The sequence below is a fragment of the Myxocyprinus asiaticus genome, chromosome 11, assembly GCF_019703515.2.
Source record: "Myxocyprinus asiaticus isolate MX2 ecotype Aquarium Trade chromosome 11, UBuf_Myxa_2, whole genome shotgun sequence".
NCBI lineage: Eukaryota > Metazoa > Chordata > Actinopteri > Cypriniformes > Catostomidae > Myxocyprinus > Myxocyprinus asiaticus.
The window spans coordinates 23,276,849-23,300,435 of NC_059354.1; the positions used below are offsets into that span (position 1 = coordinate 23,276,849).

Genomic DNA, 23,587 nt, shown 5'->3' on the forward strand with positions numbered 1-23,587 from the left:
GTTTGTAACGATGCTGGCAACAGGCAGACGAAGAGACGATGAAGTAGTGCGATGAACCCAAGTGGAGTTTATTAATAAATGTGAAATCCAATAGACCCTAACATAAACATGAAACAAAAACAAAACATGAACCTGACTTGACTTTTACATGGCATGACTCTGAACCAACCTACATCAACAATACTTGACAAAAGGACAATGGAAAACATGAGGGTTTAAATACATGGACATGGGAGAACACATGACAAATATAACCAATAAACAAACAGAACTCTAAATAAGATAATTAAACAATAAACCAATGAAAACAAGACACATGAACATGGAGGGAAAACAGGAATCACATGACTAGGGAACCACATGACATGAACCAGGAACTAGAATTTTCAAAATAAAAGACATGAAATACAAAAATCAACAAAATACACATGACATATCCCCCCCATTAAGGGCTGGATCCCGACGCCCCAACACATGAACAAAACACATAAAACATGACGTAAACTTCAAATTTCAATAGGGAGCTGGGGGGGTGGTCTTGAGGCATGGCTTGGCAGGGCATGGAGCATGGGATCAGGTGACCGACAGACCAAGGAGGAGCTGGAGGGACGAGGGACCCCGGCAAAGCCAACATGCTGAAGGACCGCAATGGAGCCGAGGGAATGCAGAACTGAGGCGATGTCGAGGGACCAACAGGCCAAGGCGGAGTCCAGGGCTCAGAGGGTCCAGGCAGGGTCGGAGGGTTGAAAGTTCCCCTTGCCTGCTCAGGAGAACTAAGGGTGGGTACAAGAGTGGGAACCATCTCCAGGTCCGACTGCTGAGATGTGGCCATGACATGGCGTGGCACAGACTCAGGCGTGGCTGTGACGTGGCATGGAGCAGGCTGAGGTGTGGCTGTGACGTGGCATGGAGCAGGCTGAGGCATTGCTGTGACGTGGCATGGAGCAGGCTGAGGCGTTTCTGAGACAAAAGATGGCACTAGCTCAGCGGCCGTGACGTGGAACTCTGGCTCGGCGGCTGTGACGTGGAACGCTGGCTTGGCGGCCATGTCGTGGAATGCTGGCATGGCATCCGCCTCCCCCACAGTGAACGTAGAACCAGTGATCTGCAGGGCAAGGTCGATATACTGAGCGAGGCTGAGGGAAATGCGACCGCAAGGCATCAAAGTGGAGATAGGCTCATTTAGTCCAAAATGGAAACAGTCTTTGAGGGCAACCTCATCGAAGTCCACCCGGCAGGCCAGAGTGCAGAAGTCCTCCACATAGTCCTCAAGGGGACGATTCCCCTGACGTAGGCGGAGGAGCTGGATTGCTGGGTTCATCGTTTGGTCAAGTATTTCTGTAACGATGCTGACAACAGGAAGGTGAAGAGACGATGAAGTAGTGCGATGAACCCAAGTGCAGTTTATTAATAAACATGAAATCCAATAAACCCTAACATAAACATGAAACAAAAACAAAACATGTTGACTTTTACATGGCATGACTATGAACTAACCTACATCAACAATACTTGACAAAGGACAATGGAAAACATGAGGGTTTAAATATATGGACATGGAAGAACACATGACAAAGATAACCAATAAACAAACAGAAATCTAAACAAGATAATTAAACAATAAACCAATGAAAACAAGATACATGAACATGGAGGGAAAACAGGAATCACATGACTAGGGAACCACATGACATGAACCAGGAACTAGAATTTTCAAAGTTGTTAGGCAGGATGTTAGTTTCAGTCACCATTCACTTTAATTACATCTTCTTCTTTTTTCATTGAATAGGCTGTCATTCTGCCAAACATCTCCTTTTGTGTTCCACAGAAGAAAGTCATTAGGGTTTGGAACAACATGAGAGTGAGAAAATGATGATGCCTTAAAAATTATGATGCCTATGCCTTTAAATTATATTGCCAGATCAGAACTATATATTGCTGTCTGAAGGCTGACAAAACCCCAATTTTTTGTAGATGAGCATGCACATACACAAACATTTTGGTGTGATATCTGATGTCATTTCTAATAGACATATGATAATTGAAATTCTTCCAGAGCGAAGTCAATTTGAGAAGTGTTCATCTCTCCGGAGGAGTCCTTCTCCACAAAAGGGCTCTCCACTGCCCTCGCCCCAAGTGGTCTTCCTCAAAGACATTGTGTGCTACCTGTCCCTGCTGGAGAGAGGGACACCAGAGGACAAGCTTGAATGTAAGTTGGAGTGGAAATTGGCTTTTTATATTTATCCAAACAGGTTTTTGCTGTGGATATATATACAGTATACTGTATATATACCCTTTTTTCGTAGCTTTGACTAATTTTGTATAAAAGAAACATTTTTAAACATCAAATGCTTATTTGGTAATGTATTTTCAAATGTAATTGGTTACACATTTTTGCTATGCCATGTAAGAGCAAAGACAAACTTTATCTTTGGTAGGATCAAGCTTCTCAGACTTTTTATGGTCAGTTTGACTGATTTGATCTCCCTCTTGTGACAAAATAGCCCAGTAGAGTGCAATGTTAATGATAATTTATAAAACTTTAAAGACAGACCTATCAGTAGGTCCAAATTTGTGAATTGATGGTTTTTGTCTTTTTGTCCGATTTTCAAGTACTCAAATACTAAATGCTTCAAATCAACGTTTGTAATGTTATAATTCATCTCAGAGCTGGTTGGTTTGATTCATGCCTTGAAGTACTATGAAGTACTTTATGAAATCCTCATGGGAAAATTTTTTCCAGAATGATGGATGAAAAAGTAAACGGGCACTGTTGCCCTCTATTATCTTTACTTTTCCAAAGAAATTGTAACTATTTTTAAGCAAATATCAACTCAGGCAAACCAAACCACAGAATGACAAATATAAGTCATTGAGGACATTTACATGGACGTTCTTATATTGATTATGCTTAATAAGCCGACACACATGTGGTCATGTAAACGCAATAAACGGTGCTCCTTTATCGGTGTAATAAACGGTGTAAGAGTAAATGGCATAAGAATAAACCGATCGACACGGGTAGATTTTTGCCCATTACAGTGATTTTATGTGGCATGTAAACACCTTAACCGGCGTTCTCGCCGGTTCATCCAATATGCGCACATGTTGAGCGCATGCCTCTTCATGCGTGCGTAAAAAACAGAGAATACCGTGATTATTTCAAATGTCATGTAAACATGGATTTCTTGCTTTGTCAGATTTTTTTAAATAAGTTGATTTTAGAGAGTAATCAGTGTATTGGTGTACATGTAAACATGCTCATTGACATAATAGATGTAACCTCATCTTTGCAGTTTTGATGTATTTCATTTCTGTAGTCACAAGGCATATTTAAATCCAGTGTGATAGATATGGATCTTTGAAATTAGTTCATTTGATTTCAGCTAACAGCCTGTGTCAGCACATATCAATCAAGTAAATCCATCAAACTGTATTGCTTGTTACATCATAGATATGGAAACTATTTATATTAGTAACAAGTTTGTTTTATTAGTTAATTATATTAGTAACAAGTTTGTTTACAGGTTTGTGTTTTTACATGTACACCCACATCTTTGTCTGGTCTGTATTTATCTGACTCTTGACCTGCACACAGGTGTATAATAAGATCTAATCTGTAGCCATAATTCACTGAGAATGACAGCAGAAAGCTTCCCAAATCCTGCTCTCCCTCACTCCTCAAGGGCTTATCTGTGCTCCTGTCCTTGTTTGCCATGAGGTTAGCTCTGACAGGCCTTAAGCCCTGGCTCCTGTCTGACTTCTTTAGCATGGAAAGTTATATCCGCCCAAAGTTAATCCTCACTAACTGCTTCAGTCTACCCACTGATAACAGTGCAGCCTTGTCACACTCAAATGTGTCCCTGCCTTTAAAAGGGGCTCCAGGTTATATTGTGAGGGTCTAATTTTAAACTTCAAAAAGTTTATGCACACTAAAAACTGGATGGGGTCTTTTATCTCTCACTTCTCTCACCCTGAAGTCATGTTCCGGCTGTACGACACAGATGGCAACGGTGTGTTGGACAGTTCGGTAAGTCTTATCTCTATATTATATTTATTTAAAATGCTGAGGTGCCTTAAATAATCTGGGGGAAAAAATCAGATTGGAAAATAATGAGAAAGAGATTTATTGCCAAGTATGTTAATACACACAAGTGTTGTAAATGACAAAAGCTTCCAGTACACACAGAAGTACAACAATGAGACACAGAATAATAAAATCAATTAAAATATGTATGGAAAGACACAAGAAGATATCCAACATAATAACATGCACAGATAGGGTATGTACAGATATGTGCAAGGGGAGATGCAGTGTGCAGAAGAGGTAAGCATATGCACGAGTAGTTTAAATAAATATGAATTTGAATTTACAAATTGCTCTTAAAACATATATTCTAGATTCCGGTCATTTGACTTTGTAATTAGATCTAGTAGGCAACAAGAAGTTAATAATGTATAGTATTCTGTACATGTAATCTAACACATGCTGTATGTAGTCACCACATGTGATGTCATTGTGTTGGGTTGCCATACCAGGGGTGTTCGTCATGTAATCCCTGCAGGATTATGTAATATTGTTATCAGCTTTTCATTGATCCTGTTTCTTTCATCTTAAAGGGATAGCTCACCCAAAAATGAAAATGTTCTCATCATTTACTCACCCTCTTGCCATCCCAGATGTGTATGACTTTCTTTCTTCAGCAGAACACAGGTCCATACGTTCTGTAGGTCCATACAATGCAAGTGAATGGTGATCAGACCTTTGTAGCTCCAAAAATCACAAAAGGGAAACATAAAAGTAATCCATATGACTCCAGTGTTTAAATGCATATCTTCAGAAGCGATATGAAAGGTGTGGGTGAGAAACAGAACAATATTTAAGTACTTTTTTACTTTAAATCTCCACTATAACTTTCAATTTCAGATGTGAAAGTGAAACTAAATAAGCACCACATGTGACGTTAAGATGTAAAATATTTAGAGTGAAAAAAGGACTTACATTTTTATCTGTTTCTCACCCAAACCTATCATATAGCTTCTGAAGATATGGATTTAACCACTGAAGTCGTATGAAGTCGTTTCCTTTATGTGATTTTTGGAGCTACAAATGTCTGATCACCATTCAGTTGCATTGTATGGACCTACAGAACTGAGATATTTTTCTAAAAATGTTTGTTTGTGTTCTGCTGAAGAAAGTCATACACATTTGGGATGGCATGAGAGTGAGTAAATGATTAGAGAATTTTCATTTTTGGATGAACTACCCCTTTAACACTATCTGAACTTGGTGACTCACTGATCAGTAATATTACTGATCCCTTTGTTTGGAACTGAAACTTTGAGATGGTATTTAAAGGGAACTGTAAATATCCATATGCATGAGAAATCAACAGTGTTTTGAAAGTGTATGCTTTAATGTCTGTGTTGTCTAAATCAAGTATGATTGTTGATTTAGGAACTTGACCGCATAATAAATCAGATGGTCCATGTAGCTGAGTACCTGGAATGGGATTCAACAGAACTACAGCCGGTATGAACCACCCTCTACTTACTAGCATTTAAGTGTGTGTGTGTGTGTGTGTGTGTGTGTTTGTGTGCAGGTTTGGGTGGTTTAAGAGGAAACATTTTTTATATTACAAACTGGTAATTACAAGGGTATTATACTATAAATATGGTTTATGAGGACATTTCTAGTGTCCCCATAATTCAAATCGCTTAAAAAACATACTAAACGGTGTTTTTTGTTTTTTTTATGTAAAAATGCAGAATGTTTTTTGTGAGGGTTAGGGTTAGGGGATAGAATCTATAGTTTGTACAGTAAAAAAATAATTATGTCTATGGAGAGTTTTCATAAGGATAGCCGCACCAACAGGTGTGTGTGTGTGTGTGTGTGTGTGTGTGTTGTGTGTGTTTGGGAGGGTTTGGGTGGTTTAAGAGGAAATTTTTATTAGGTTACAAACTGGTAATTACAAGGGTATTATGCTATAAATGTGATTTATGAGGACATTTCTAGTGTCCCCATAATTCAAATCACTTAAAAAATATACTAAACGATGTTTTATTGAAAATGTAAAAATGCAGAAAGTTTTTTGTAAGGGTTAGGTTTAGGGGTAGGGTTAGGGTTAGGGGATAGAATCTATAGTTCATACAGTATAAAAAAACATTATGTTTATGGAGAGTCCTCATAAGGATAGCCACACCAACATGCACTAATTTTGCTCAAGAATCTCATGTTTCTTTTTTCGTGTCTTTTAGATTCTTAAGGAGATGATGGAGGAGATCGACTATGATCGAGACGGAACAGTCACACTAGAGGAGTGGATCAGAGGAGGAATGACAACCATACCACTCCTGGTACTGCTGGGAATGGAGACGGTGAGAAAATGTAGTTGTGAGTTTAAAGAGGTAATGACAAGTGAAGGTGTAGTAATGTAATTCCATTCCCTCTTTCACATCCATTCAGAATGTGCAGGAAGATGGGCAGCATGTTTGGAGACTAAAGCACTTCAACAAGCCAGCATACTGTAATTACTGCCACACTATGTTGTTAGGGGTGCGAAAACAGGGCCTTTGCTGCTCACGTGAGTGTCTGCCCAGTTTCCTGTCTGTTGTGATGTGATCTTGAATCATTTGAATTCTTATTATCTGTCTGGCTGTCTAAAAAATTATTCCTGGTAAATGTAAGGTTGAATCAAATTGTTTAATTTAGATGTATTTAAATATGCTGAATTTTGATAAGTATAAATCTAATAAGAAAAAAAGAAGAAATAAACTGTCATTGTGTACCTACTTGTCATTGTCTTGAATTTTATACCCATCTGTTGATTTTAGTTTTAATTTTAGTACCATTCAATGACATTCTCTCATATTTGATGTGTGATGCCTCGCCTGAGACTGGGGCAATGTTCTGATTGACATATGTCTGTTCATCCTCCAAAAAAGTTATCTCTCACAGTCCTGTCTTCTGTTTGGCAGTATGCAAGTACACAGTCCATGAGCGCTGTGTGTCCAAAGACATTGCTGCTTGCATTAGCACCTACGCCAAGTCCCGTAGACACACCAATGTGAGTATAGAAACTCTTCAGTCTTGCAGATCACCACTTCTTCACTTCTAAATTGCTTTAACGCTTAATTTTGATGTTTTCTCAGAAGAATAATTTACAGCATGGTTGAAGTAATAACTACACAAAGAAGGCTCCTATCAGAACTGGTAGAGGTATTGTTTCTTAAAAAAAAGATCAAAGCATATGCGGAGTATGTGTAGCATAATTTAATATAAGGTATTGACAGGAAATTCCTATTGCTGCTCCTGAATAATGCTGCTTGTAACTGCTGGTCCAGGATCAGTTTCCCCACCTCAAATTCTAACTTTAATTACTAGGGGTAAGGAAAAGCTGCCTGTAAATCAGCGGCTGTGGCCGAATTAATTTTACATGCATGCGCATAGAAAATGTCTTCATTTTTAAATAATTTTACATTTTTAAAACAAGTATAAAATAATGTAGTGTAATTCTTACATTAAACCATTTTTATTAGATTATGGTAGCATTGAAAAGGAGTTAATCCAAGTTGGTAACATTGCTTTATAATGACATCTATTTACATTTAAATCAATAAGCGTCCAAACAAACTCAAAACAATCCAGCTCAGAGATGACTTTGGTGAAATAAATTAATCAGACACATCCCTTAAACTTGTGAAGAAGGCTCTCTTCACCACATTTTATCTTAACTTCCAAAAGTCAACACTGAATGACATTGTCGGTGTGGGACCGCTTGATTACAGATAAAATGCAGGTCCTAGCGGTTTCAGTCAACTTCATTTTTCTGCTTCAGGAAAGAGTGCTTATTACTTATTATTAAATTTGTAAACAATACTAGTCACGCATATACAGGTGCATCTCAATAAATTAGAATGTCGTGGAAAAGTTCATTTATTTCAGTAATTCAACTCAAATTGTGAAACTTGTGTATTAAATAAATTCAGTGCACACAGACTGAAGTAGTTTAAGTCTTTGGTTCTTTTAATTGTGATGATTTTGGCTCACATTTAACAAAAACCCACCAATTCACTATCTCAAAAAATTAGAATACATCATAAGACCAATAAAAATAACATTTTTAGTGAATTGTTGGCCTTCTGGAAAGTATGTTCATTTACTGTATATGTACTCAATACTTGGTAGGGGCTCCTTTTGCTTTAATTACTGCCTCAATTCGGCGTGGCATGGAGGTGATCAGTTTGTGGCACTGCTGAGGTGGTATGGAAGCCCAGGTTTCTTTGACAGTGGCCTTCAGCTCATCTGCATTTTTTGGTCTCTTGTTTCTCATTTTCCTCTTGACAATACCCCATAGTTTCTCTATGGGGTTCAGGTCTGGTGAGTTTGCTGGCCAGTCAAGCACACCAACACCATGGTCATTTAACCAACTTTTGGTGCTTTTGGCAGTGTGGGCAGGTGCCAAATCCTGCTGGAAAATGAAATCAGCATCTTTAAAAAGCTGGTCAGCAGAAGGAAGCCTGAAGTGCTCCAAAATTTCTTGGTAAACGGGTGCAGTGACTTTGGTTTTCAAAAAACACAATGGACCAACACCAGCAGATGACATTGCACCCCAAATCATCACAGACTGTGGAAACTTAACGCTGGACTTCAAGCATCTTGGGCTATGAGCTTCTCCACCCTTCCTCCAGACTCTAGGACCTTGGTTTCCAAATGAAATACAAAACTTGCTCTCATCTGAAAAGAGGACTTTGGAACACTGGGCAACAGTCCAGTTCTTCTTCTCCTTAGCCCAGGTAAGACGCCTCTGACGTTGTCTGTGGTTCAGGAGTGGCTTAACAAGAGGAATACGACAACTGTAGCCAAATTCCTTGACACGTCTGTGTGTGGTGGCTCTTGATGCCTTGACCCCAGCCTCAGTCCATTCCTTGTGAAGTTCACCCAAATTCTTGAATCGATTTTGCTTGACAATCCTCATAAGGCTGCGGTTCTCTCAGTTGGTTGTGCATCTTTTTCTTCCACACTTTTTCCTTCCACTCAACTTTCTGTTAACATGCTTGGATACAGCACTCTGTGAACAGCCAGCTTCTTTGGCAATGAATGTTTGTGGCTTACCCTCCTTGTGAAGGGTATCAATGATTGTCTTCTGGACAACTGTCAGATCAGCAGTCTTCCCCATGATTGTGTAGCCTAGTGAACCAAACTGAGAGACCATTTTGAAGGCTCAGGAAACCTTTGCAGGTGTTTTGAGTTGATTAGCTGATTGGCATGTCACCATATTCTAATTTTTTGAGATAGTGAATTGGTGGGTTTTTGTTAAATGTGAGCCAAAATCATCACAATTAAAAGAACCAAAGACTTAAACTACTTCAGTCTGTGTGCATTGAATTTATTTAATACACAAGTTTCACAATTTGAGTTGAATTACTGAAATAAATGAACTTTTCCATGACATTCTAATTTATTGAGATGCACCTGTATACCTGCTGTAATCTTGAGTCACTAAAATAATTATCAGTAAGAGTACTGGCATCTGTGTAAATAACAAAAGTTAACATTTTTTTCATGTTTTGTGTGGATTGTTTTACAGTTGGTCGTAGGTGCAATTTTCAATAAATGTATTTAAATATTTACTGTAATTATATGTAATTATTATTAGTATTAGTATTATTATAACCTCTAAAGTGGTTGGGGGGGTACATAGCCTTATCCTGTTTGTTCACCCTCCGCCTATGGATCAAAGCCTGAAAAAAGAAAAGACAAAGCACAGATTTATCCCTTAAAAATAGATCGCATAATTCTAACAAACACTGTGTTCTGTTATCAGTAAAACACTCATGTTTTGATTATTTTATCCACTGACCACAATCCAGCTCAGTTTTCACCTAAGGCAACTTCCCAGATCCATAATTCTTGGCTTAACCTCAAAGTAATGTTCTGTGGACATGTCAGCAAGGTTATGAGAACTTCCTGTGAGCAGCAGCTATTTCTGTGCTAAAAATTAGAGGGAAAAGAGTGACAACACTGCTTTAATAGTTCATGACACCTCTTTATTTATATCACTATATTACTCAATTGAAGTTTTGTGGGCTTTGGGCTTAATCTTGCAAAATTACCCTGCAGATTTCTCATGGTCTTACTACTATAGAAATGGAAAGATAAAATGTTAAATGGCTTGTGTGCTATACCGTTGTTATTGGATTTTGTATTATGATACCACAGAGATTGATTGTCACTTGAATACTCAAAGAAATTATGTGGAGTATTTGTAATTTTAATATAAAGAAGCAATACTGTATATAACAGAGAACATACAAGTAAATTGTAAAAAGGTTTAGCAGTTTGAATAAAAACATGGGGGTGGTGTACAAATATTTGACACCATCAAACTCAAAGTAATATGCTGTAAGTTTCTTAATTAGTCTTCCCTTTGTATACATCTATGTTAAAAAAAAAAAAATTAGTATTAGGTTTGGCACATGCTGGTGTTAGATGCAATGCAATTTGTCAATCCCTTGCAGCTCTGTCCTAAAGAATCATTGTACACAGCTCTGACTAACAAAAATAACTACTGTAAATCTATAAGATATGATAAATATGCTTTTAACTAATGTATTTTGCACCTTAGTGCAATCCAACACTGATTACTATCTTTCCATTTTATTTAATTGTAATATCCAAATTTGCCAATGGTTTTACAGTGCATGGGAATTTATTATTTTAGACATTTTTGAGGCACTCGTTTTTAACTGTCACATGAGTTTTTGCTGTTTTGCTATCTATCTAGATTTAGTGAATAACATTACCGCAAATGGAGGATAGCAATAGAATGCTTGTGCAAAAGCCATTTGACAGAGCAGGGATAATACTTTTAGATTTGTGTAAATGGACTGTTTAGTCCTGAGTATTTCACAACAGAATCTAATGACTCTTTATCCACTGTCTCTCTAGGCTATGCAGCATGTCTGGATGGAGGGTAACTCTCCAACAAAATGTGACAGATGTCACCGCAGTATCAAGTGCTATCAAGGCCTAACGGGCCTTCACTGTGTTTGGTGTCAAATCACTGTGAGTATCTACTGACATCCTGTGGCCAGTTTTGAATTTAACAGTCTTAAATCAGTTTTAGTATTAAATATTTCTTGCAGCCACACTTTTTTTTAGATGAAAAAGATCCATTAATGACCAGTGTTGAAAGTAATCTAAATATAAATTAATTAATTACTGTAATCTAATTACTTTTTAGTACAAAAAGTAGTGTAACACATTACATTTTAAATTCTTCAGATTACAGTTACTGACTTTCATTTAAGTTAATTCATTTTAAGTACAATTCTTCAGTACACCAAGATAAATTTATTGGTATTCATCTGATATATATGTTGTAAATATGATTTTTGTGTTGGCTGTCATGAGGCTACCTGCTCTATGTAAAATAAAACAGCTTTTTGTAGGCTACTGTTATCACTTTAGTGTTCATCTGATGTGTGTACATAATTTAGACATATTTTTCATAAGTACTATTAATATTTTTATCTGTAATAATGTAAGATTTCACTTTTAAGATTTCAAATATGATGCTAAATTTAATTTGTCTACATGAAGAGGCATTTTTTAAATTGTTTTGCTTAATTTAGAAAACATTTTTCTTTTTTAAGGACAAGATTGAGTATAATTAATTAGTTTGTTGTCAATTTCTACACTAGATATTTTTCATGTACAGGTAATACTTATTTACACCACTTGGTGGTGTTCCTCACAAAAGTTTTATTCCATGTTGTCAGTCGACGCACCCAATTCATTTTAAAATAGGTAATAAAGAAAAGTGTCAGCACTTAATAGTCATTCAAAGAGATTTCTCTCGACATAATGACTTTTAAAATAACATTATATACTCCTTCATACACTCTGGCAATTTTTGAACCATCGTTCTCAGCTTTATGTTAAAGTTAAGACAGCATGTACTGACAAGTTTAGCTTTAAACCTGCAACTAATTTAAATATCAAGTACAGATCCTGCTGCACCTTTTACTCCCAAGAAAAGATTGTTAGCCTATTCCATTACAGTCTGTTGATGTATTTACTTCACCACTCATCTATATTTGTATCTTTTCCAGCTCCATAACAAGTGTGCATCCCATGTGAAGCCTGCATGTGATGGTGGACCATTTAAAGATCACATTCTCCTGCCATCATACATCTGCCCTGTTGTTCTGGTAAGATCACCCCACTGCATGATTAAGTGGTTCTTAATTGACTTTGCATCAAGACCCAGATTTCCTATTGAACATCAAGTGCCGATCCTTCAGGCCAATTTAACCCTAACCTTACCCTTACACAGTAGCAAAATTGTTTACCATAGAACAGTAAGCCAAATGTCCTTAATCGATCATTAAAATGTATTAAAATGCACTGCATATGCCCAACAATATACAAAATAATAGTTGTCAATGACAAAAGATATGGGAAGTGTGGTCTCCTACCTTCTAAAGGTTGATAAGCCTATTAATGGTTCTTTTCTAACTATGCACAATTATATTATATTCGTGATCCTTTCAGAACAGACATGTGACCCACCAGTTGAGAACCACTCAGCGTTATTATAGTATTGGATTTTTTTATTTACTTTTTATTTCTGTTTTATTTTCAATTTGTCATTCCAGTTTAGTTTAGTTTTCAATGGTTTTCACACTTTGTCTCTTAGTTTTATTTTAGTTTTAGTTTTCTCAGTGTTGTCTAGTTTTAGTTTAGTTAGTCTTTATTTTATGGCTCAAAGCATTTTCTGGTATCATTTAAATATGTCTAATGTCATAAAATTTTTAGGGCAGTCTTGTGTTACCTCTGTCTTGTGGCATTTTCATGTTTTCGGTAATTAAGGTGGATTGTAAATGTTTCATATTGTGTAATATGCTATGACAAAAAAACACAAAAAAAATAATAATATTTTATTTTAGTTAGTTAGTTTTGGAGTTATGAAAAAGTATTTTAGTTTCGTTTTTCCAATTATGTCAATCTTTATTTTCATTTCAGTTAACGAAAATGTTTAATTTAGTTTTAGTTTTAGTTTTGTGTTAACAATTGTAACACTGGAACCACAGTTATATGCGGTATGGATTCAGAGCGTTATGTTAACCTGTTGACTCCCTACCATTCTTACTTATTATAAATATAATAAGACATTACATTAGAAGCCTACACTAGATAGGTAGAGGATATTATATTATTATAAAATAACCCTAATTGTTTGAATGATAATTTAATAAATAGTAATTAATATACATATATAATTAGTAATAATTAATAGGAAATAAACATATTAACACCCCTCGCTCACCTAGATGGTTGCAGGTGTGCATGAAACATTCAACTGAAAAAATAGACTTAAGTCCTGCACTCTCCCAATAGCCATGTTTTGCTCTAAATCTTTCTTCAGGCATTTTAAGTCTCAAACGAACTGTTCGTTGTTTCTAAACTGTTTCAAAAATAAAAATAATGTCTTAATTTACTGTTAACTTATGTTATTACTAACCTACATGACATTCTTTCCTCCATGGAACATAAAAGGAGATGTTAGCGACAATGTTAGTCTCAGTCACCATTCACTTTCATTGCATCATGTCTCCATACAATGAAAGTGAATGGTGACTGAGGCTAACATTCTGCATAACATATCCCTTTGTGTTCCACAGTGTGGGGAAAAGTCATATGGGTTTGGAACTACATGAGGGTGAGTAAATTATTACATCATTTAAATTTTTGGGTAACATACCAGTTTCAAACATCTGCAGATATGTCAAAATATTGTCTGTTTGTTGACTATGTATATCTCTACATCTAAAATATGAATGTAAAGGTATATTTATTACATTTGTCTCAGATGTACAATTAAACTCACATCTCTCTCATCATCTCTCTCTCTTATCACACCTCATCATCTCTTTCTCGATTTTTCTTTGGGTTTGTAACCTTTACTCCGTAATATTTGTCTATCACTGTGTAGGACCGTCAGCCTGCTGTTAAAAGAAGTGAAGGAGAGTCATCCCCCAGTACAAGTCCTGAGGACACTGGCCAGTGTTTCAAGTTTGCCGGTGATGGTCAAGCACTGCAAGTAAGCCTGCACCACACAGACTGTCACTGTGTGTGTGTGTGTGTGTGTGTGTGTGTGTGTGTGTTTGTAACATTTTGACATTGTTTTGGTATTAAGATGCATCTTGGGTGATCCGATCACATGTGTTCAGGTGAGACACATCGCTGTTTACATCTGATCGCTTAAAGGGGTATTTCACCCAAAAATGAAAATTCTCTCATCATTTACTCACACTCATGCCATCCCAGATGTGTCTGACTTTCTTTTTTCTGCTGAACACAATCAAATTTTAGAATAATTTCTTTTTTGGGTGCCAAAATTTTGAAGCTCCAATATGCACATATGGGCAAAATAAAAGTATTCCAGATGACTCTGGTCTGGTGGTTAAATTCATATATTCATAAGCGATATGATAGGTTTGAGTAAGAAACAGATCAATATTTAAGTCCTTTTTTACTCTAAATTCTCCTTCCTGCTCAGTCAATTTCCACTTTAATTTCACTTTCTCCTTCTGTTTTTGGTGATTCACATCCATATCGCCCCCTAATGAGCAGGTGAAAGAATTTCTGACAAAAAATTACTTAAATATTGATCTGTTTTTCACCCACACCTATCATATCATGTCTGAATACATGGATTTAACCACTGGAGTCATATGAATTACCTTTATGCTCCTTTTATGTGGATTTTGGAGTTTCAAAAATTTGGCACCCATTCACTTGCATTGTGAGGACCTACAGAGCTGAAATATTCTTTGAAATATCTTAATTTGTGTTCTGCAGAAGAAAGTCATACACATCTGGGATGGCATGAGGGTGAGTAAATCATGAGAGAATTTTCATTTTTGGGTGAACTATCCCTTTAAATGTGTCTTCTGTGATCACTTGTTTAGATTTCGATGGGAGGGTCTCTGATTTCATGATGTCATACATCAATCAATATGTGAGCAATAAATTACAAAAAAAGACAAATAAAGTTAAAAAAATATATATATTTTTTTTAAAAAACACGCACTGTTTCTCCCAGATGCTTTTGAAATGTATTCTAATTCATTTCGAGCAGAATTCTGTGTCATTGTAGTGGAATACCTGTATTAACTAAGCTTCAGATGTGTGTGCTTCTCATTTGTGGCATCTGTGATATATATTGTTGATATCAGACACATTGAAGAAGGTCCGTGAAGTTCTCGTGCTTGTGTATGTATTTGCTTTTCGAATTTTCCGATTGTATTGTTATTTCCTTTTAAATCCACTCATATTTAAATTTTAAAATCTTGTTCTAGCACAGTGGTTGATTGACAGGTGAGGGGTGGCACTTCACTGCTGTCCGGAACGCATTTAGGACAATTTAGCTTTTGCACCTCAAATGTGATGTGGTCATATACGTTTTTTTGACTACCTCCTTATGTGGTTTGTGTTATCCTATCAATAACATTTTGCATCCCGTTTACACCTGTATTTAGTACTGACCACTTGTGATCGGATCGCCGAAACACATCTTAATACCAGGTGTAAAGGGGTCTTTCTCTCCTCTCTACCTTTAAGATCACCCCTCTGCCCGGAACACATCCCCTTCTTGTGCTGGTTAACCCTAAAAGTGGTGGTCAGCAGGGTGAGAGGTAAACATTTTTAAAGCTCAATTTCTTGCATCATAATTTGTCATGCTGTCACACTTTATATAGCTTTATTATACAGCAAGGTTGTACATATTAACATTAGTTACAAGGATAGCTCACCCAAAAATGAAAATTCTGTCACTCACCCTCGTGTTTTCCCAAACTCTTTAAATTTCTTTTGCTGGTGTTTGGCAGAATGTTAGTCACCATTCACTTTCGTTTTATGACATCATTTTCATTTTTGGGGGGAACTATCCCTTTAATGCATTAGGTATTAAACCTTTTTTTCTCTCCCTTTGAGTGTCTTGAAATGTTTTAATGATTGGTGTATGTCAAACTTACACAAATCTACTATATCCCCTGCTACTATGTAAAGCATTTTGAGTGCCTAGAAAAGTGCTATATTAATGAATGTAACTAATCTGCTTTTTGTGCTTGTTAAAAACAATAATTAAATAATTAATAAATAAAAAAGTTATCAAAAACTAACAATTAACTATTTTTATAAATAGATTTTAGTTTATTGTTAGTTCATGTTGTTCATGTTAGTTTTTACAACTTTTAATGTTAAAATATCTATATATTGTTTTGTATTATAAATGTATTAATATGTGTAGAAAGTTAACATTAATCAAAGCTAATAAATGCTGTAAAAGTATGGTTAGTTTGCATTGTTTTGCCTTATAAAAAATCTAGAGTTCTGACAAACTTGCCACAAACTTAACGCAAACTTGCCAAAAATTTCCCACTTACGGGAATTTCATGTAACTACTAAATTAACCACTTTATAACACTAATCAAAAGTGATTAGTTTAGACCTATTTATTTCATTGAGGAGGTTTGTCTAACCATCTAAATTCAGTCATATGTGAATAGCCATTTTAACAAAAGTCCCACTCTTTTTCTTGCTTGCTGGCAGTGTCCTAAATCCCATCAAAGCTAGCAGGAGACAGTATAGCTGTTTAAGAAGGAAGAATGTGGGTGTTGTTTCAGCTCTCACCACCCACCCAACATCCTCTGGGGGACCAGTTTTGGGATTAAATGCTGGCATCACCATAGCAACACAGTTTTAAATACCATTAATTGGCCGATTATCCTCCATTATTAGACGTGCTCAAACAAAGACGCGATAACTGCCTTGCGCCTGAAAAAGAAAGAGCATTTTGGTGGTTCCTTTGACCATATTCACCCTGCTCAGCATACTGAAAGCTCATTGGTTGAGCTTGACACTTAACTGTGCTCTTTTGTTCTTTGCATATGGAATGAATGAAGTCTTCAGTATTGATAAGTGCTCAAATTATCACCCCCACATAAAAGCATTGCTTATGACGCACCTCAAACTAACAGCCCTTCTTATTTTGCTCTCACTCTCTCTCCTCTCTCTCTCTTTCACTCTCTCTCTCTCTCTCTCTCTCTCTCTTTCTCTTTCTCTCTGTATGTCTTTGCACACTAAAAGGGCATAGTAGCTAACACAGTTAGAAGTGAAGGACATAGCAGAGTCCTCAATAATCATTTTATTGCTTCAAGGTTATAGAAGAGTTCTTCTGCAACAGTGTGCAATCTATGTATGTGTTCTTACATCTTTTATTGGACTCTCTTTTGTCTCCATCAATTCCCAGGTTTGTGTGATTTTGAAAATTCTGTCATCATTTACTCACCCTTATGTTGTTCCAAATATGTATGGCTTTCTTTCTTTAGTGGAGCACAAAAGATGTTAGACAGAATGTTGCACACCAAAGGCGACACAATAATGAGAGACGAATCGCCAACGAATCACCCTTTCACATTAAATGCGAGGCAAATGATTGCTGTTAGATCGACCCATTATTAGATACTTAAATACAGCTAATGACAGCAAAGCTGTTAAAGGAATAGTTCACCCAAACATGAAAATTCTCTCATCATTTACTCACCCTCTTGCCATCCCAGATGTTTATGACTTTCTTTCTTCAGCAGAACACAAATGAAGATTTTTAGAAGAATTTCTCAGCTCTGTAGGTCCATACAGTGCAAGTGGATGGTGATCAGCACATTAAAGCGCCATAAAGCAAAGACAGTCATAGAAAATGTAATCCATACAACTCCAGTGGTTAAATTAATGTCTTCTAAAGTGATACAATCACTTTGGGTGAGACAAATATCAATATTTAAGTCCTTTTCACTAGAATTGTTTACTTGCGGTTGCTCTCCAATGTGCATCCATGAGAGGAATCAGTTCACGCTGCCTCTCATGTGACATAGGCACATTGGTAGATGACTGTCTGTGCTTTTTGGTGCTTTAAAGTGCTGATCACCATCCGCTTGCATTGTATGGACCTACAGAGCTGAGATATTCTTCTAAAAATCTTTGTTTGTGTTCTGCCTCTTTGCGATGGGACCACAAGGCACTGCTAGTTCATTGACCGCAGAGAGCTAGTTGGGACATAGTCATAAACCTGGAGGATGCTGTTCCAGTGAAGGCCAGAATCAAAGCCTTGAATTCGATGCGGGCAGCTACTAGTCATTAAGAATGTAATTCTTCCAATTTTGTCTTTTTAAGTGCATTTCATGCTGATTACTTGTTCTCTGAATCTTTCCTAATCAGGGTGCTGCGGAAATTCCAGTACTTGCTCAACCCCAGACAGGTGTACAGTCTGGACCGGGGAGGACCCATGGTAGGGTAAGACAACTAAAAGCCAGCATAAATGCTGGAGGAAGATAAATGCAAAGATATGGAGAAAATCTATTTTTTTCTGAGACATGACAGGCAATTGCTCAACAGTTTGACATACTTTATGTTGTTTTTTTCTGGCACGGCTCCCTTTGTATCTCTTCACTATGCTTCCACAAACCTGCAATAAATTGAGCCAACCTGCAATTAACTAGTCCGAAAGAGGAACCACTCGCAAAGTGGAGCTGACTTTGAGAAACCTACAAGTCATTTACTATGACTCAAGCAGCCTCTGCTGAAACTCCCTGCTGAGTAAATATTAATTTAAGCACTAAATGAGGCTGAATATATTTCTAAGCCTGTCAGTCATCAGAAGACTTCCTCTTCAAGCAAAGATATTGTACCAAAGCCTCTTTACACATGCAGCGAACAGCAGACTGGTATTTATCAATGGACCAAATCACTCTTTCAAATCAGTCTCAGCAGTAGCGTTGCAGTTTCACTGCTGTATTGCAGTAAGTCACTATGTATTTCCATTATGTTGTCATGAGAGCTATTTTAATGTAAGGCACCAATTCGGCACATACTCCGCCCCGTTTGTCTCAGACTCAGAGGTTGCTGTGTCAGAGTTCTTAGTTTTGTTGTATTACTAAACAGATAGTTCTGACTGCATTCTGACTGGATGAGCCATGCTCAGATCCATTGTAAATGATTAGGCACACCTTCTGCATATATACTGCAAACTATAGATTAATGCGGCAAGTTGTTACATTGCTTGGCAACTGTAAGTAGCCAACTGTTAGGACAATGAACTACAGTATATTCCTTGGTGGAAGAATTGTTTATTCTAATATTTATTACTAATAAACATAACACTTTATTAAACATAATGGTCTTATCATTGTTCCGTTGCCATCGTTTTATTTTATAAAAGCAATGCTTGAGTTAGTGCATTACTGTTTCACTTAGTACCTCTGAATACCCTATACTCATTGTAAAATCACTAGAATGCATGACCCCTCGTAGATTATTGCTTTAGTTAAGTATCAACTTTCATAGATATTTCTTCTAAAATTACTTAAGAAAAAAAAAAGACACAAATTGGACAATTGTTGACATTCAGGAAGAGAACAGAGCTATAAAATTAATGTGGAAAGAATAGCTCAGATAATTTGATCTTGGGAAAAAATTATTAAAAACATTGTGGTTCATACTGAAACTCAAATTTTTTATTGCAGACTTTGGCGTCTTGTTAAAGTAAAGTTTCAGACATTGCTAAGATCGCTTGTTAGTTCTTTGTCTCAGAAGAAAGCAGGATAATTTATCCCAAATTATTATCTGAAATTATTATTATTAAATTATCAGAGAAGCAGGATAATTACAAGAAAATGTCTCAATTCGCTCTCCATCTCATTGCTGTCTATGAGAAACAAATGAGATATTAAAGAGATCTCATTTGTAATTTTTCTCTTCTATGGCTCCTCACTTCTACTATAGTTTATTGATGTACAGTTACCCATCAACCCACTCAAGCACATAAGTACACTCTGTTCAGCTTCCTTCAGTTGTGCAACAACAAATCTCATTCAGAAAAAAAAGGAGAGAGAGAGAGATACCAAACAAAAGTGAAGCAAATGGTTGCATCACAGGAAAGCAGGCTATCCTATTCCCCAGACCCCAAAAAATGACACAATGCTCTGTAGTCACGACTACAGCATACTCATCTTGAAGAGCCCATTCATAGAGAAACAGAGAGCGTGAGAGAGAGAGAGAAAGAGAGAGAGAGAGTAAAGGAAATTTCGGTAAAATGGTACTCATGGAAAACAATAAGATTGTATATTAAATTCTCTTCCATGAGCATTTAAATAATTAATAACCAAATAAAAGCACTTTCTATTTAAAAATAAATCTTTTTCTATACTTTTTTGCTCTTACATGCTTATTAATCAATATTTTTGTCATGTTTTACAGTAAACATATCTAAGCATCCTTAAAATAAGAGACATTTACTTGAGAAGCCAAATTAAACGAGATATTAAGACTCGTTTTCAGAGAAGAGAATGTATCTGGAATTACGTTTATTATTCTTACCCTTTTTGCCAAAAAAATTTATTGTATTAAGCATAAATCTAAATAAATTTAGTGATGTCTATGCTTAAAAACAAGAAAAAACTATTTCCCAATGAGGGTAAGAAAAATAAACATCTGGGTTACTGGTGTAACCTTGGTTCCCCGAAAGGAGTGATTGAGACGCTGCATCAGTAGCTGATGCTGTGGGAGCTCCTCCTAGGGGCGGTGACCTTGAAACCCTATACCATTACGCCAATTTGTTTGGCTGGTGACGCTTGGCACTCCACTTTATGCTTGCATCATCACGGGCATATGAGCAGAATTTGACAACTGAAGGGAAGAGAGAGCATTTCTCAGTCCCAAATTCAGTAGTGCAGCACAGCTACATAGCATCTTATTCCCTCCTTTCAAGGAACCAAGGTTACACCAGCAACTGAAAAGTTCCCTTTCAAGTTGCTTCAGTGCTGTGTCAGTAGTTGATGCTGTGGGAGCCGAATACCATAACGCCATACTACTGATAGGGCAATGCCAACTAGCCAACAGGAAAAGTATTAAAAAGGCAATAACCACACCTTCATTTTGAAAAATAGTATGGAAAGTGGAGGAACATGCTAAGATTAGACACTAGCGATACCAACCCAGCATCTTACTTAGTGGGAAGGAGGGGAGCAAAATGGTCAAGCACCCGTCCAAGAACTTTGGTACAATGACACTAGCCAACAGGGTAGTGAAACATTGGTTGCATGCTCTCATTTACACCAGTGGGAATAGAGAGACAACAGTTTTTGCACCACCCAATACAACAACTAGCCAACTGGTCAGTGAACATTAAACAGTCAGCCCTCTTTCTCAGTGAAAATCTGGGAAGAGAGGGAAGATACATGCAGGTTATAGAACCTGGAAAATGTGTCAGGGGAAGCTCAACCTGTAGCTAGACATATGTCTTCTAATGACATGCCTTTTGCCCATGCCCAGGAGGAGGCCATACTCTTGGCGGAATGAGCCTTGCAAATCTTAAGCAAGCGCAATGGCATCAATTGGCCAAACCCTGTGAATGGCCTCCAAAATAAACATGGAACTTGTGCAGTCAATGTACATGCGCAGTGCCTTCACAAGGCAGAGCATGTGCAGTCTCTTAGTCTCATCTGATACAAAGGCATAGGGAGAGAATGCTTGCAGAGTATCAACCTGAGCCCTAAAGCAGATTACCAGCACTTTGGGGACCTAACCTTCTCTGGCCTTGAGAATGGCCTTTGATAGACCCAGTCCAAACTCTAAACAAAAGTTGCTGACCGAAAAGGCCTGAAGGTCCCCAACACGTTTGGCTGATGATAAAGCGAGTAGCAACACAGTCTTAAGCCCAAAGTATAATTCAGTCAGACGTGAATTGAGCAGGACGTGTGACACATACCTCGTCATCAGCAGAATGCTCGAGCACTGAATGTGCGTGCATGCGTCAGGTAATATTTGCACGAATTAGTGGATCCACAAGGTGGCAATTCTTACATTTGAGCCATTGCTGTCACAAAGAAATGCTAGATGAAGCTGTAATTGCCGGTAAATAACAGGAGACGAATGTAAAAATAATAACAGTAGATATGCACGTCAAGAGTGCATGTTTGAGGAGGTCAGGAGATACTGTACATGTGATTATATAACTTGAGTCTGAAGAAATATAAAGACATCTTTATAGGTCTAAATAATACAGTGCTGTAAATCATAAATTTAAGCATAAATAATTCAGTAAGCATCCAACAAAACAGTATCCCCCTCTTCTCCGCCCAGCGTGATCATATCTTGGGCACCAATTGTGGGGTGCAGATCTTCAGCCGCTTGATATGGAGAAGAGGAGGCACACAAGGCTTGAGCTTGCAACAAACCATTCTCAAATCTCTGTATGCTGTCAGTCTCAAATAGTCTCAATGAGCACTGTTTAGAAAACAGCGCTTGTGCCCGTGAAACAGAGGAATGTATTGCTCGTTTTCATGTGCTTGTGGAAACATTAGCAAAAGTCTCTTTTAGTTTGTTTTGAGCTCTGAGCTCTGTGGATGCTTTTGGTTACGCTGTGGTGATGCTGCTTCCTGTTTCCTGTTTCTGTTGCTGCTAGCGCTCGTGTTTATAGCCTGCTAGCCTGCTTAGTATTGTTTATCTTTCTATTTTCAGTGTTTAATATTTAATCACTCCCATTTTTTTCGCGTGCATTGTTTTTTCTGCTTTTATACTTTTTAACGTGATATAACTACGTGCACTACTGCGCACGCCCGCCTTTCAACTTTTAGAGTGATTAAACTGCATGCTTTACCGCACGCATTTTTTACGCGGATCATTGCATCAATCTCAAACCACTGGTGATCAGGAGCCACCTCAACAACATTAATTACGTGAGGGATTCACATCAATCTCAAACCCCCGCTGATCAAAAACCACCACCACAACAACAACAAACAATTGCGGTAAGTCATGGCATCCGCTCATATTATCGCTTCATGCATTGCATGTCACATGTTTACTATAGCTTCTTCTGTCAGCAGTGAGGGAATCACATGTAATAAATGTAAGGAATTAGTCAGGCTGACGGAGAAGTTTAATGAATTAGAGACACACATTCGAATGCTAATAGGGGTCAGTGAGAAAGTGAAGCCGGTAGATGCTGTTTCAGATGTGGATAGTACAACGAGCAACACACACACACTTTGGTTCCAGCTATAGAGCCCCCGCAGCAGGGCATTTGGGTGATGTCTTGGCAGCATACTCATAAGGCAAAGCGACACCACACTCCCATTCCTGTTAGGATTTCCAATTGTTTCTCCCCACTCAGTGATGCATCCACTGAGAATCATGTTTAAAATGCCCTTGTTATTGGTGGCTATTGTAAGGAATGTGGAAATAGAGACTCCAGCCACTATTGTTAAATGCTTTTCCGGTGCCAGAGTGTCTGATATTAGTGCTGGCTAATGCTAAATGTAGATTTTCTAACATTGTTATTCATGTCGGCACTAGCGATGTCCGGCTTCGCCAGTCGGAGATCACTGATGATATTGTTAAGAGATGTGTGAATTTGCAAAAACGATGTCAGACACTGTAATATGCTCTGGCCTCCTCCCTGCGCGTCGTGGTGACAAGGTTTATAGTATAGTATATAGTATATAGTATAGATTAGTGTCA

The 23,587-nt window shown here is 37.4% G+C and overlaps 1 protein-coding gene across 7 annotated transcripts in view; it reads left to right on the forward strand.

Annotated features, from left to right (window-relative positions):
* LOC127448307 (diacylglycerol kinase beta-like) overlaps nucleotides 1–23,587 on the forward strand; it is a 180,034-nt gene that overhangs the window by 64,251 nt on the left and 92,196 nt on the right. For all 7 annotated transcript variants that reach the window (XM_051710741.1, XM_051710745.1, XM_051710740.1 and 4 more), the window contains 11 exons: nucleotides 2,057–2,209; nucleotides 3,981–4,030; nucleotides 5,459–5,533; nucleotides 6,259–6,378; nucleotides 6,467–6,584; nucleotides 6,979–7,067; nucleotides 10,952–11,068; nucleotides 12,118–12,216; nucleotides 14,001–14,108; nucleotides 15,632–15,705; nucleotides 18,287–18,361. In XM_051710741.1, coding sequence (XP_051566701.1) covers nucleotides 2,057–2,209; nucleotides 3,981–4,030; nucleotides 5,459–5,533; nucleotides 6,259–6,378; nucleotides 6,467–6,584; nucleotides 6,979–7,067; nucleotides 10,952–11,068; nucleotides 12,118–12,216; nucleotides 14,001–14,108; nucleotides 15,632–15,705; nucleotides 18,287–18,361 — 1,078 coding nt within the window. The remainder of the gene's footprint in view (nucleotides 1–2,056; nucleotides 2,210–3,980; nucleotides 4,031–5,458; nucleotides 5,534–6,258; nucleotides 6,379–6,466; nucleotides 6,585–6,978; nucleotides 7,068–10,951; nucleotides 11,069–12,117; nucleotides 12,217–14,000; nucleotides 14,109–15,631; nucleotides 15,706–18,286; nucleotides 18,362–23,587) is intronic.